Source organism: Corvus brachyrhynchos, unplaced genomic scaffold (assembly GCF_000691975.1).
Source record: "Corvus brachyrhynchos isolate BGI_N302 unplaced genomic scaffold, ASM69197v1 scaffold114, whole genome shotgun sequence".
Taxonomy (NCBI): domain Eukaryota; kingdom Metazoa; phylum Chordata; class Aves; order Passeriformes; family Corvidae; genus Corvus; species Corvus brachyrhynchos.
In genome coordinates, this window is record NW_008238337.1 from 2,840,169 (window position 1) to 2,854,205 (window position 14,037).

Below are 14,037 nucleotides of genomic sequence, written 5' to 3' on the forward strand. Positions count from 1 at the left end.
GGGAACTTCCTATAAACATTATTCATCTCTCTCTACAAGGCAAGAAATCCAGAACAAAAAGCTTGGCTGTGTCATACTCTATAAATATTTCAGAGCCACCATAAAAAAAAAGAAAAATAGTTCCTATGTTGTAACAATTACACACTTCAGATTCTTAAAAAACAAGCTAGTGTTTAACCTGAGCTCTCAGCTATAAAAATAGCTTTGTTAATCTTGGCATAATTCTGTGTTTTATTTCAAGATAAAATACATTCCCGCAGAGTCACATCTTCGTGCCACTTGTGAGTCTTTCAAACACTCAGGAGGACCATGGAAAAAAATGAGGTAACTTTCCATTGTAGCTGCTGGGTTGATGATCCTCAGTCCTCAGAATTACTTCTGTGTTGGAAACAACTTCTTCCTCTGCAGAAAATGAAAAGATTTTTATTAAAAAGCAGGAACATTTCCTCTGAAATATCTGATGCAATCACACGTATGTCAATTTACTACACACATTTTCACACTGCAAACAGAGTAAGAACACAGAGTAAAAATATAAAGAGGAAAAGGTAAACAAAGTACTTCACAGAAAGACAACAGTCTCAGGGCCACCACCGGAGTGTTGGGAAATAAAACCTTTCCAGTTGGCTTTGAGGAAAGGAGTGATCTTTGTGCCCCAGGCCAGCCACTGAGTCACCATTTATGAGCAGTGGCACATGCTGCTGCGTCCAAAACTGAATATAGCCTTTTACTCACTGCTTTCCTCCTGAGTTCTTCAACTCCCTCCCACCCAACCTCTCTCTAGAGGCAAAACAACTGACTGATGAGAATGGCTAAATCACTGGCAGCTAGGGAGGAAATTACCCTAATGTTTGTCAGTGCACCTGCCTTCAAATGAGTTTCAAAGCAATTTAAAACCAAACAAACACAACCAAAATCAATTCTGTATATGAAATTCCACAAATGTTTAGTTATTTCTGGACCTGCTCTGCTTCAGATCTAACTGATCACAGTGATTCAGTCCCTTTTAACACACAAAGAAAATGAGAATTACACATTAGCCAGTGCCTCGCAGAGTCCCTCATTCTTGTCATGGATCCACAGTGGATTGTGGTGTGTTTGTTCCACTGGCTCTTTCTCACTTGAGGCAAATGTGATTATTTCTGTAGGCTCAGCGTGCTCTCACCACTCTGCTGCCTCAGCATGGGGCTCAGCACTTTTGGGGATTTGCTCCTGAAGCTTTGTACCATCAGTGGTTTCAGCATGCAAGTCACAGTGCTGGCTTCAGCCTATAAAACCTCCAGCTGCTTTTACCTCAGGGCTCTTTTTAGGAAAAGAAGAGCTCTCTCTGTGCACAGGAACATTACAGCAGAGTCAGGTTTGGCATTCCAGCTACTCAGCATCCATCTCCTCCAAGAGCTCCATCAGCTGCACTCCGCAGATCCGACGGGTTTTGAGAGAAGACTCAGTGTCTCCAGGCTTAATGCAGAACCAGCAGAACACGAGGGTGCTGCAAACCACCCAGACTCCCCAGGGCACAGCAGGTTTGGCTCCACAGGGCACAAACAGCTCAGGGACTGCAGCTGGAATATCCAACAGAGAACTGAGCACCAGCTCCCCACTGGATTGAGGCTGATCCACATGAGAAACCCGGTGCCACAGAGTGTCACAGCCCAGCTGGCTGTGGGATAACCTCCCTTTGCAGGCATGAGCTCAGGTTGTGTCAGCACTGGAAGACTTCTTTTTTTTTGCCAGTTTTTCTCCTCATTGTTGCTGGTTCTTATTCAGTTTCATGTGGTCTTCAGGATTTTGACCATATCTGGTTACACTTTTGTCCTCAGAACCAGACAAGGTGGTGCCTATCGCAAGCATCCAATCCACAATAGGAGAACAAATAATCAGAGAGTGAGAAATTTCCTGATTCAAAAAGAAAAAAACAATCTGCTGTGGGTAAGGCTGCTTTGGATATTCTGAAACAGCTCTATTCAATACATTCTACTTCTGGGGCTCTGAGCCCAGGAACAGTATCCTAAAACAGCCCTTGGCCTTGGCACTGGAAAAAACTTCCCAATCTCTCATTCAACAATGTTCACATCCTTGATCCTGTTATCTGTAACACACAGAAGGGTTTTAACTACAGTAAGGAGGGTGCAGGTACTGGGGAATGAAGCTGTGAGATCTGACTGCCCTGAGGATGAGGAACATGCTTGAGAAAAGTTTAATTATTTGACTAAAGGAACTACTTGCTGCCTTAATATCTGTTTGCTGTTACAGTAATCACAAGAGTTTTATTGGAAATGCACTTCGAATCCTGTGCCAGGCCCACCTCAGAAATCTATAAAGTGTATTAATATTGCAGATGCATTTATATAGAGGGAAGCAAACAATAAAAGATGAAGCTGAAAACACCTTCATGCTCACGGAACATCACAGAGAAAAAAAAGAAGCTTAGCATCTCTTTCTTCTGCAGCAGATAACTGGCTTCTGTGAAGAGTTTCTGCAAGCTCTGTTGTTTCCATTGTAATGTAAAAAAACTACATGGAAATCAAAGGACTCAGAGAATAAAATTTCCAGAGCTGCCAGGTTCAAGATGGTGAGCAGCAGGGGTGCACTTCTTAATTCCCTCTTCTCCTCCCTCCCCCAAGCAGGGCACAGAATCCAACATGTACAAATTCTTCCTGATGAAATTCTAAAGGCTGTTTTTTAATATGTATTATGTTCTAAAGCTCAGTTTAAAACAGCCCCAGGTAAGCCTGGTTTTAAGCACAGGTTAGTTGGCCTGCATAGATTAACTCGAACACGCTTGACGAGTTTTTGCCCAGATCCGCTCTGAAAGCAGATCAAAGTTCCACAGATGTGGCTCAGGATCTGCTCCCGCCACTACACATGAGCCTGCTTCATTTTCTATCCACTAAAGCACCCGTGCTGAAGGAGAAGCCAATTTCCAAGCTCAAAAATGCAGCATCAGATTATAAAGCAGAGTCATGGGCAGCCAGAGTAGCTGAGCTATGACGTGCCAAGCAGTGAGCAGGAGCCAGACAGCTGATGGGGCTGGGCAAGAGCCACAAACAAGCACTGTGTTGCAGGGAGCTTTTCAGGAATCCTCCTACTCAGGAGTCTTTGCAGAAGACTAAACTGCTGCTGTCTTTGCCACTGAATGAAATCCTGCAGAGGAACTTCTGAACAAAATATCCTTTCAGTTTATGCAAACGCTGGCACACAACCTTTACACTCAGGCCCAGCACAGCGAAGGTTTTATGGTGCTGAATGTTATAAAAATGGCTTTGTCTGTTCCTTACAGTAACGTTGTTCTGGTCAAGTTCATCTAAGGCTAAAAGGAGTGCAACTTTTTAGAGGGAGGTGATACATGTGAGGATGAAGATGAGGGTTCAGCACTGCTCTGAACGCAGAAGCCTAAATCCTCCCTTTGGGATATACACCAGCACAAGTTTACTCATTTCTAGGGACAAAAGGTACAATGTCCTTGTCAAACAAGGCAGAAATTCTTATGGATATTTATCCACCAAACAAGTGACCCTTTCTCTGATTACTTCTACTGCCCAAATACTCACCAGGAACTTTATCAGCACTTGTGCTCATAAAATAAACTGCCGTGACAGCTACATACAGGTTCTTTTCTTTGACCACTGTATATATTCTCTGACCCTGACCCCTGCAATGAAGGAGCTAAAACTATTAACCCACAAAAGCTCTAAATTTATTTAAGCTGAGCTTCTGGTTTAAATCCTTATCCAAAAGTATCCTATATACCACCTATTCCCTATACTGCCCTCCTTTCCATGAATATAATAATAAACTAGTTCTGACTGTGAGTCTCTGGGACAGCAGAGCAGTGAGTGTATGCTGAGCCTGAGAAACCATCTCATTTTCTTTAAGGGAGAAAGAATCAGTGTTCACTTTTTTTAGACCTCCTACAGCTTGCCCCAAAATGATTTCTGCCTTCCATCTGTTTAGACACATGCAGAAGTCAAATCCTGTCATGACCTTGAGCAGCCATACAGAATCCTATAAAAAATTCAAGCACTAAGGCATGCAGGAACTGTCTTTTCATAACCAATATCCTCCTCATGCTTTGCTAATGCAGTGCAAGCCAAGCATAAGGGAAAGGATGTTCCCAATCAGTATTCCTGAGCACCTGACCTGAGTCCTGGGAGAGCAATCTGTACCTTATTCATGTTGGTGTTGGGAATGCAGGAGGGGCTGGTGTGGAGAAGGCTGAGCTCCAGATCAGTAAGCATCTGTCGGGACCGGGCCAGCAAGCGCTCCAGCTTCCAGAACAGGGAACTGGTATCCTGGGGGACACAGAGAGGAGCCAGAGTTATGGAGGGATCTTTTTTTGGAGTATTCAAAAGAATTATAAAGCACCAAGAACTAGCATTTTGATTTTGAAATGTTTCTGTTCAAAATACTGCAATGTAACAGACACTGCCTAACTGCTGGTGCTTCTGATTAACACAGAGCTCCTTCCTCCTGACATTTTTTAACAGATTTCCACATGCCTGTATATGGAGCTCACACAAGAGAGGTACTTCAGGGATAAAGGAGAGAATAAAGACATGAGAAAGAGCGAAGACCAAGCAGAACAGGAAAGAAACATGTCCAACAGCTTCTGATAACTGCATCCACATGTACTCAGATATTTAGTGGAATTACCAATTAGCCAGCATCCATTTTCCTCAAGCTTTTCATTCCAAAACCAAAAAATAATTATTTTTTAAAAACTCATTTATACTTATGCTGTCAAAGGCATATTGAGACAACAAGGAGTTGTTTTTAAAAAATATGTTACCACCTTTTCCTTAAGCCTGCTGTCTCATCATTTGAGTCCCCAGTTCTTCCATGCTGGGAGACATTTGCATTCCTACCACCAGTCATAATTCCCCTTAAAATCAGTCAAGGACATTGTGCAATGAGATACTGACTGTGTTCATGCAGCATCTGTTTGTTGGTTTAGTCACTGCCAGGTCACTGATGTCCAGAGGGGAGTCTTCACCAGAGGATTTCCTGGAATTTTGAGTCATGTCACTCTTCTGAGTGGATGTCAAATGGGGAGAAGCCAAGTGGTAGGAATTCAGATCCAGATTTTCTTCACTGTTAAAAAAAGTTAAGACATTGGCAGAAACAGTATCACCATCCTTCTTAAACTTTCAAGGGAAAATCATGGCACAACATAAATAACTGTGGGCCCTGAGCCAAGGAAACCAAGAAGCTTGGGAGGTTATCCTGTTCCTCAGAGCATTCCCATGCTTTACAGCTTCCCTACATCGGTTTCATCCTCTGAGGACAAGGGCTTGACATTCAACCAGTCTCAGCCAGCTCCAGGACCATGTGCTTGAGTGTGCACTTAACCCTGCAAAGAGCACATGAAAGGCAATACTTCATTCTTCCCAACACTCTGCTACTCCCTCTTCCCTCACACCCAACTCCCTTTTTGGTTTCAATCAACCATTAGGCAAATTAATATTTGCAGGTGTACCTTTCAAGGGAATTTCACAGTCATCATCTTACTTCAGAGATCACAGGAGAGCTTTCCCAAAGAGGCTTGGGTTTATTTATTTTTAAATACAGGAGCAAACCACATTCATCAACTTCGGAACATAACAGAAGCAGAGTGCTAGCCCTGCCTGGATAGGCAAATAATGGGAAAAAAAAGTATATTTCAAAGAAAATATCATCTTTGAATTGACAACATTTCGTTAGATATTCTTTAGATACTTATTTTGGTGTAACAGTGCATTCCATACCGGGCAAGACTGTTAAAAATAAATGTATTTTTAACTGACATTCAATCTAGGAAAAAGCCCTCATGAGAGTTGCCAGCTCATGAGTGTCTGCTGTGTACCATTTCACTTCTCCCATAAAACACTGGGATAAAACAGACTCTCTTTTAGGAGAGAAAAGCTCATGGCTGTGTTTGTGACAAGGAAAGGTTCTGTGGAGACGTGAGGGAACAAGCAGCCTGGAACAGGGATGTGAGGACATGAGATGAGCATGGCCTGTCCTGGAAAACACACAGGTTGGAAAGGAAGGGGAAACTGGTTTGATTTTGAGGCAGAGAAATGGCTCAGGAATGGGTGGCTTAGTCCAGCCCGAGCAGACTCAACAAGTACCTGCTGATGCTCCATCTTTAAAATGAGAATTGAGATAAAAATCCAAAGGCAGCAAACGTTGGCCCAACATAAATGAAGTCACCAAGTCAGAACACACAGAAATGATTCCTGCACTCGGGGATTTCACAATCCCCTTTGCTGTTGGGGAAGGTATTTGACTGTTAACAGCCTCCTTGTTGGCTGCTCCAGAATTCAGGAACTCATGGCAAAAATATTTGCTGGGCTGACAGGGAGGTGCCAGCACCCTTCCCTAAACACAAACTACATCATCAGCACTATGAAAGAAGCAATGGAAAACTGGAGGATCCAGATTCAAGTCCCAGGAGGAACGCTGTGTTTGGTCTCTGCCATTAATCCCTCACAGAAGCAACGCTCCTGCCTTCCTCCCATTTAGGGGCGAGGATTTATTGCCTGGCAAATCCGAGTCTGCAGAGGCTGGAGAGCAGACAGTCAGGGATTTGCACTGAGTCAATCCATCTCCAATTAGCAGGGCCCCAGGACCAAATGTGGGCATCAAGAAAACTGGATAGCTCAGCAGCAAATCCCCAGTGGGTAGCACAGCCCCCCCAACTAGAGGATATCTTTTCTAGCTGCACTGCCCAGCTTAAATTTGTCCATTTTCTTTTAAAATTCACTGAAGGACAAGACAAATAGGACAAGACAAAAAGTGAAAGCAGCTTTCATGATCCAGCCTCAAAAGGGATTTGGAGGGATGGCAGTGTGTCATTGGTGCTGCGGGGGGAGTAAAGAAGAAAGCTCAGGGTAGACAGAAGGGGAGTGGAGTCTTTACAATGATTTATAGCCAGTGGAAACTAGAGAGAGCCCACACGGGTGTGTGAAGCTCAGCTAAGGCACGTGGGAATGTGCCAGGCCAGCATTCTTTTTCAGTGGCTGCCCATTCACCTTGTTCCTGAACAGGTTTGTCTCACTGCAGGAAGGATTTCTACAATATTTCTATTTCAAAAGCCACACAGAATGAAAGCATCCATACATCAGATCTTTCCATTCCAAAACATTTATCTGTTTGGATGCTGGGCAGACTTGCTGGCAAACACTGTTAGCAGGTTTAAACAGCTGTTCATTTACTGTGCTTGTCAAACCACCAGCTGGAAGGCTCCTCCTCTGGCTAAAAGGCAGCTATGAAATCACTGTGAAACTTCAGAAATCCTTCTAAAATAGAGCTGGCAAATCAATTTTTTGAAAGGAAATAGAGGAACCAACAGAACAAATCCAGAGCAAGCCCCAGCTCTGAATGCCTTTGCTTGTGCAGGCACAAAGCTACTTCTGAGCAGCATTTTTATCTCTGAGACATTCCAACACCACTGAGGCACCTGAGTCTTCTTCTGACACTTCTCAGCATTAGAAACCTCATTTTGCTTGTCCCCAACCACCTGTCCTCTTCCTCCCACAGCACAGACAGAGGGATAGAGTCCCATGAACTGGATGGTGGACAGATTGCTGTCCTGTAAATCTTGCCATCTCATTTCTTGCCCTGACAGAGGCAGCAGCCTGTGCTTAGAGCTGTGTCCTACATTCTTGCCCAGCCAAGGTGTGATTTCTCAATAGAAGTAACACAGTCACTAAAGCATCACACAAAACCTGGATCTGTTTCTTGCCTCACAGAAACATCATGGTACAAGTCCAGCTCTGGTCAGAACGTATCTGACCCATCAGAGTTACAAGCAACACCCGGGATTTCAAAAAATCCTAAGATTTTCTCAATTAGTTTATTTGCCTAAGTTATATGGTATTGCGGCTTCTCCTGCCCACACAGCTCTTGAGGACAAGAGATAAGGAAAAATAAATGCATAAAAATAGAATCATGATACTTTAAGAGCTATTTTTATTTTAAATTTGTTACTTTTCAAGTTGATAGACTAAATTTAAACCAGCAGTTACTTTATACATAGCTTGAGATAATATCAAGAGCTTATACTCCTAAATTTCTACATAACTCTAGCTTATACTTATTTCTTAAAGGCAACAAACTCATAACCTTTTTGAGCAGGTACATTTAATCTCTTTTGCAGTCTCAAAACAGCTGTAATCTTTTCCACAGCGTGCATTTCCATCTCTCTTTTTGGGTTTGAAAATCTCCAGCCATTCCAGATCTGATAGTGGCTTCCATCGCTCATCTTCATTTACAGTTAAGTTATTAATACAGGAATCAGATTCAGACTTGCAAGTCACAGGAGCGTCTCTGCTTTCTTGGCCAGACTCAATTTCAGATCTCTCTTCCCAGGTTTTCTTTCCATTATCACTTTTGTCAGATGTGATGTTCTGGATCAAAGTGCTTTGCAAATCTACATGAGATCTTATGTTAAGCCAATGATCATATGAAGGCAAAGACACCTCAAAGGTTTGTCGGTCTCTGCTTTTCACTCCATTCTCTCCAATTTCCCTGTTTCTCAATGGCCTTGTGTTGTTTGCCTCATGAAATTTTTCACTGTCTAGCTCATCAAAGCTTGATGCAACATCCTGCTTTTCTCCTTCTTCCGCAGGGACAGCCAAGCCTTTCACAACTTTTTGACACCGCTTTAAGAACGCTGAGGTAGTTTCCTCCAAGTCTGAAGCATTCTGTAACTGTCTATTATCTACTTCACACATCTCAGGGGTGGGTTTTACCCTACTTGCTGGAACTGGTGCAGTTCCACACTCCTCGCACATCCTGTGGCTGCCCTCAGTCCTACCCATGTCTGTCTCGCTGGGGCTTTCAGAGGCAGAGAATGTGGCCCCTGTGCTACAACGGCACGACAAAAACAAGTCAGAAACGCTGCAGGTAAAGAGCATCCCCAAGTGCACTCCTAAAGCTCTACAGAACAGAGGCTGCTGCCACGGTTCTGCAGCAGCTCACACATCACCAGGCAACTGTATCCTGCCAAAACCCCACAGAAAATCTGCCTAGATCCGGCTGTTACTTTTCAAATCAGTCTGAGAGTTGCTTCATGTTTTATACAGTGTGGTGATTCTGTCTGAACCTCCAGGGTGTGCACCAATTCTCTAAGTTTACATCCTAAAATAAACTTAGCTTTTTAAACAAAAGTAGTAGGGAGTCAGATTAACACTCCTACCACCAGACTACTTCATTTTCTAAAAAAATCATGAGATGTCTGGCCTGCTACAATACTTGGTCTGTGACTGATGTTCACGGCCTCTCTCAACCAAATAAAAAACAAGGTACTTGACAGCTTCACTGGATGTTTGTGGTTGAGTCCAGCAAAGCCATCCTGACCCAGCACACACCTCTGTTAGGATGTTAGTTAAGGCTGAACAGTGAAGTCTCTCTTTGAGGATAAACTATTTAAGAAAAAAAAATTAAAAATATCTTTACCTCCTTCCACTTGCTGCCTTTTCATGCTTTTTCCTGGAATCCTGAGAGCTATCCAAGTTGACATGAAGGAAGTGTAAGTCCTGCTGCTGTTTTACACAGACCTGTTAGAGACCGTGAGGGGCATTAGTAAATGTCTGGGTGCAGGAACATCATCATCAGGCAGTACCACAGTGCCTGTCTTCCAAAAACATCCTGAAAATGTTTTTCTAAACCAATGCCTGTAGTCAAACTATTGACAAAGACTTCCAAATCCAAGAGGACATCTCTGTATGTATTTAGGAAAATAACATTTTGCAGCAATAAACAGGATTTCTATTAGGAGACTGGACTATTCTTCTAAGATGGAACCACACTGAACCATAAATAAAATACCATTACTGTTATCTGATACTTAATTCATGTTGTTATTATGTTGTCCACAGTTACAGAATGTAACATGGATGATGATCATGGGATTTGGCTTTCACTGCAGGGGATTTTTTGTGAAGCTAATGGAGAAGGTAACTACCCATCAATTATTTACTGTTTAAAAAGTGGAACATGCCTTGAGAACCTCAACTGAGAGCAGGTGAACACACAGGGTTTAAGTCTTGAAAAACAAATCTGCCAGGACACCATGTCCCTTACACTGCTGAGTTCACCTTGGGCAGGTGTGCAATCCCAATTCTGCTGCCCTTCACTTGACTTCCCAGCAAGCACCACGGGCTTTTCAGCTTAACCCCAAACGAAACAAATCAACATTCTACAGGGATCCCAGCAAGGCACAAACAGACTTTTTTTTTCCCTTAATTAATAATAATCAGATCTAACTTCTTTACACTGTTCCACGCAGGTCTGATGTTACTGAAAATGCTTCTCTAACCTCAGAGCAGAAACACAATCAGGGCTGTACCTGTTGCAAACTGGACAATTGTTTTTCAATCCGCACTTGCTTGGACTTGGCAAACTGATAAAGTTGGTCCTTTCGCTGTGCTTCCTCCACTGTTTCAAAACATAATAATTGTTTCAGTTACTTCAGGTGAATAGATACAAAGCAAGTGCATTGCTAATGCTGTGTCTGTAGCAGTAGAAGGCGGTACTGAAACAAAACAAAAGCATTTTCTTAAGATCAACAGGATCTGTTTCTCCTCCAGATAAAAAGAGCACAAAACCCAAAAGAAAACTAAAAAATCAAGTGTTTTCCTTGGGCTTTTCCTCAGCACCTGACTTCATTTTACTAGCAGCAATACTGTGTTTCATTGGCTGATTTATTTAACATTTTCAGAAAGGAAAGGAAATAGAAAAGGGAAAGGGAAAAGGGGAAAAAAAAGAGGCAAGGATAAAGGAAATTCAGTTAATTAATTCTAATTCATGCATGTACAGGGAAGCGTTGAGAAACAACTCCCAATTCTATCGGTTTTAAAATAATGAGACATGGGATCAATGTCTGGCAAAGGTAATAGCAGACTAGAAGTGATAGGCAAGGAAATTTTCCAGCAGGGGACACCTTTGGCCACCTAATCTTTCAAGGTCTCTGTGGCTGTCCCCAAGAATATTGCAGTGACCTTTTCTATCCACTGCAGCACCAGATGTTCTTCCATCCAAAACCAAAGGTATTACGGAGCGCAAGATGCAGTTTACCAAGGTCTGCATATTAAACCAGCCTAAACCAAACCCATCAGCTAAAGAAAGCAACAGAGAAGAGAAAGTCTCAAAATTTTCAGGAGAGAATCCCCCAAGCCACTTACTCCCTGCCATGTAATCACTTTGGTGAACTTTCTGCTTTCACAAGATTTTATAAAGTGTCCCTGCAGAAGCCCCAGATATTGCTTCCATAGAAGAATGGCACACAAGGGATATACTTTTATTAAACTGCAAGGAAGGTAGGTACCAAGCTGCCTCCTTCACAGATATCGGTGAACTGCTGCCTAGAAGCCTCTGAGCTGTTGAAAGCCAAGGCATGAAAGGCCAACTGCCCACCCTTACCTGCCAGCATCAGCTCACTCCTCAAGCAGCCATTTTCTTGTTTCAGGTGACTGATTTCCTCCTGGTGCTTGCTGCTTTCTTTCATCTTTTCAGAGAGGACATCTGTAAAACAAAGTGTAGCATTTCCCAGAGTGAAAAGGAGTCATGCTGGCCTACACTAAATTAGGTGCCCAGTATAAACATTTACCTTTAATCTTATTCACTTGAAACATGACATCGCTCAGGGTCAGATTGAGGTCTTGCTGTTTTCTGTTGCGACTGAATTCCTCCAGCTTTGCTGCATGCAGTGCATCTTCCAGTGTCTTAAACTTGGATGTAACCTCAGTAATCTGATCAGTTGTTTCAATTAAGGCCTTGTCCTAAAATAGAAAACAGAATGAATTCTTATTTTTTATGTTATGGGTGGGTTTTGACAAAACAACAGTACATCTTTCTGCAGCAGTTAAAGAGATGCACAGACTTCCTTCTGAGCTTTTGGGGAAAAAAAAAACCCTAGAATTAAAGCTTGGAAACAAGCTTGTTTATGAAAATAAACCAGTTTATTGCTGACTACTTTTCCCTTCTCAAACCAGCTTAAGAATTAACCATGAGTGAGATCACCAGTGACAGAAGCCTCATGGCACAGTCAGCAACAGCTGCACTGCAGTTTGACCACATTTAGTGCCCATGAGATGACAGATGTTACAGACACTACCTTCAGCTGAAGCATAGTGAGAAGCTCCTGTTCCCTTGCTTGCAGCTGGCCTGTCTTAGCAGACAGTTCCAAAACTGAGCAGTGGAGACTCAGATTTTTCTCCTAGTGAACAGAAATAAGTGTCAGCTATTACTTCAGTGATTGAAAGTTACTGTTTTTTTCCAGTAAATGCATCCATGTTATTTAAACATCATGAATGGTTATGCAGGATCCTGAGCAAACTGAAGAAAAGAGGACTGGAGTAAGAATTATTCCCCAATCAGCTTGTGATCAAGGGTCTTAATACCCTGCATGTCTCAGTTTTGGAATGTTACAGTTCATCACAGGCATCCTGTACATGCATAGACTGCAAAATCAGATCATTACTCAGTCCCTACCTCCAGAGCCTGGCAGTGAACAGATGAATCTGATACTTTTTGGGTGAGCTCTTTAAACTTCTGTTGTGTGTTTTCAAGTGTTGTCTTACTGTCATTATGCTGGGATTCTAACAACTTCAACTTTTTGGTCAGTGATTTTATAATTGCATTTCTCTCGTTCAGCTCATCTGCAAAGGAAGGAGACAAAGTTATCTGTGAGAAAACAGCTCAGAGGCTGTCATGCAACTTCTTAAATCTCAGAAATCATTTAACCCAGTGTTTTAAAATCACACAATTCAGAACTGGATGCTTGTGTTGCACACTCTGAAGGAGGATTCCCTGGCTACCCAGGTCAGATGGAGCAGGAACCTGTGTGGTGAGCTCTGTGCTGAGACTGTTCAGAGCCACCAGGTGTTTCACTGGGTGGTTTGTGTTTGTTCAGAGCCGTGCAGCAGAACCTCAGGGCACAGGGCTCTGTAACTCGCCATCAAGTTGCAAATTTTTCTCTTCCCCGACATTTATTTAATCAGATTATTTTTTAAAGAATTCACAGAAGCAATTTACACATTCAGACGAGAAAGAGTTATCTGATCATCATACCCCCTTCAAAATCAGATCACTTCAGCACCAGTGTGGAAGTTTAGATCTCAGAAACAGACAATAAGATTTAAAGGCTGATGGGTAGGAAATGGTCCCTTATACGATGCAAAACTGTTATTGAGGGGTCAAAGCAGCTGAATATACTTTTAAGACCAAGATCTTCTTCTTTACATCACAACACTTACTGGTTAATAAGCTGCATCGTTCTGCTAAAGTCAGTATTTTTTGGCGATCATCTTCCCAGGCCTGAATGTGTCTCTCATGCACTGCCACCATGTCATTGAGCTCCTTGTCACGATCTTTCAGTTCTGCAATTAAAAGCTTGAGTTCTTGTCTCTGTCTCCTAATGATGCTGTTCTTGCGATCTGGGCTAAATGCCTACAAAAGGTGAGACAGGAATGCATTTCAACACAAGGAAGTGACAAATTATCTCATAATAAACTCGAGGCTTTTATTTCAGTAGAGTTATGTTTCTATTATAAATAGAAACCATTTCAAAAAGTTCCTTATGCTCGTGGTACAACCTGTGGCCCTTGACTGAAGCCCTTTGCATGACAAGGTGGTACCACCTGTGGTCCATGACTCAAACCGCTAGCAGCACAATGAGTACCCTCCAACCAAAGAGAGCTGATTGCTAGCGGCGCTTTCATGTTTTACCTGGGGAGAAGCAGAACGCGGCAGCGATGAACTCATAGGGGACTGGGGGCCAGAGCGCTGCCAGGCATTAGTGGAACCGGGAACGCTTCAAGGATGTCACGTTCAGCATGGAGGCTCCCGCGTCCAGCAGCCCCGTTACCCGCCGACCCTGAGGGAGCACAAGCGGCGTTGAGCCGGAGCGGGGCGGGGGCGGCCCTGCGGCCTCCCGCAGGCCTGAGGGGGGCCCTGAGGTACCTCCCCCGGGGAGCGGCCCCCCTTCCCGGGCAGGCCTGCAGCACCTCCCCGCTGTCCCGCCCGGCTGGGAAGGCTCTTCCTAAGCCCGGG

The 14,037-nt window shown here is 43.2% G+C and overlaps 1 protein-coding gene across 4 annotated transcripts; it reads right to left on the minus strand.

Moving 5' to 3' along the window:
* Positions 1-132: 132 nt before the first annotated feature.
* CCDC62 (coiled-coil domain containing 62) lies at positions 133-14,031 on the minus strand. 4 transcript variants are annotated; one of them, XR_001862181.1, is made up of 12 exons: positions 13,714-14,031; positions 13,242-13,434; positions 12,478-12,644; positions 12,101-12,202; positions 11,594-11,765; positions 11,407-11,508; positions 10,334-10,422; positions 9,442-9,542; positions 4,923-5,091; positions 4,167-4,292; positions 1,294-1,896; positions 133-402 (listed from the first exon to the last, which is right to left on the minus strand). XR_001862181.1 is itself a non-coding variant. In XM_017734786.1 (11 exons), exons 1-11 carry the CDS (start codon positions 13,747-13,749, stop codon positions 373-375), a joined length of 1,287 nt encoding a protein of 428 aa, XP_017590275.1. In that variant the 5' UTR covers positions 13,750-14,031; the 3' UTR covers positions 133-372. The 4 variants fall into 4 exon arrangements, 3 of the variants coding, with proteins under 3 accessions (XP_017590275.1, XP_017590273.1, XP_017590274.1); XM_017734786.1 differs by lacking the exon at positions 1,294-1,896; XM_017734784.1 differs by lacking the exons at positions 133-402; positions 1,294-1,896; positions 4,167-4,292; positions 4,923-5,091 and adding an exon at positions 7,934-8,850.
* Positions 14,032-14,037: the final 6 nt, after the last annotated feature.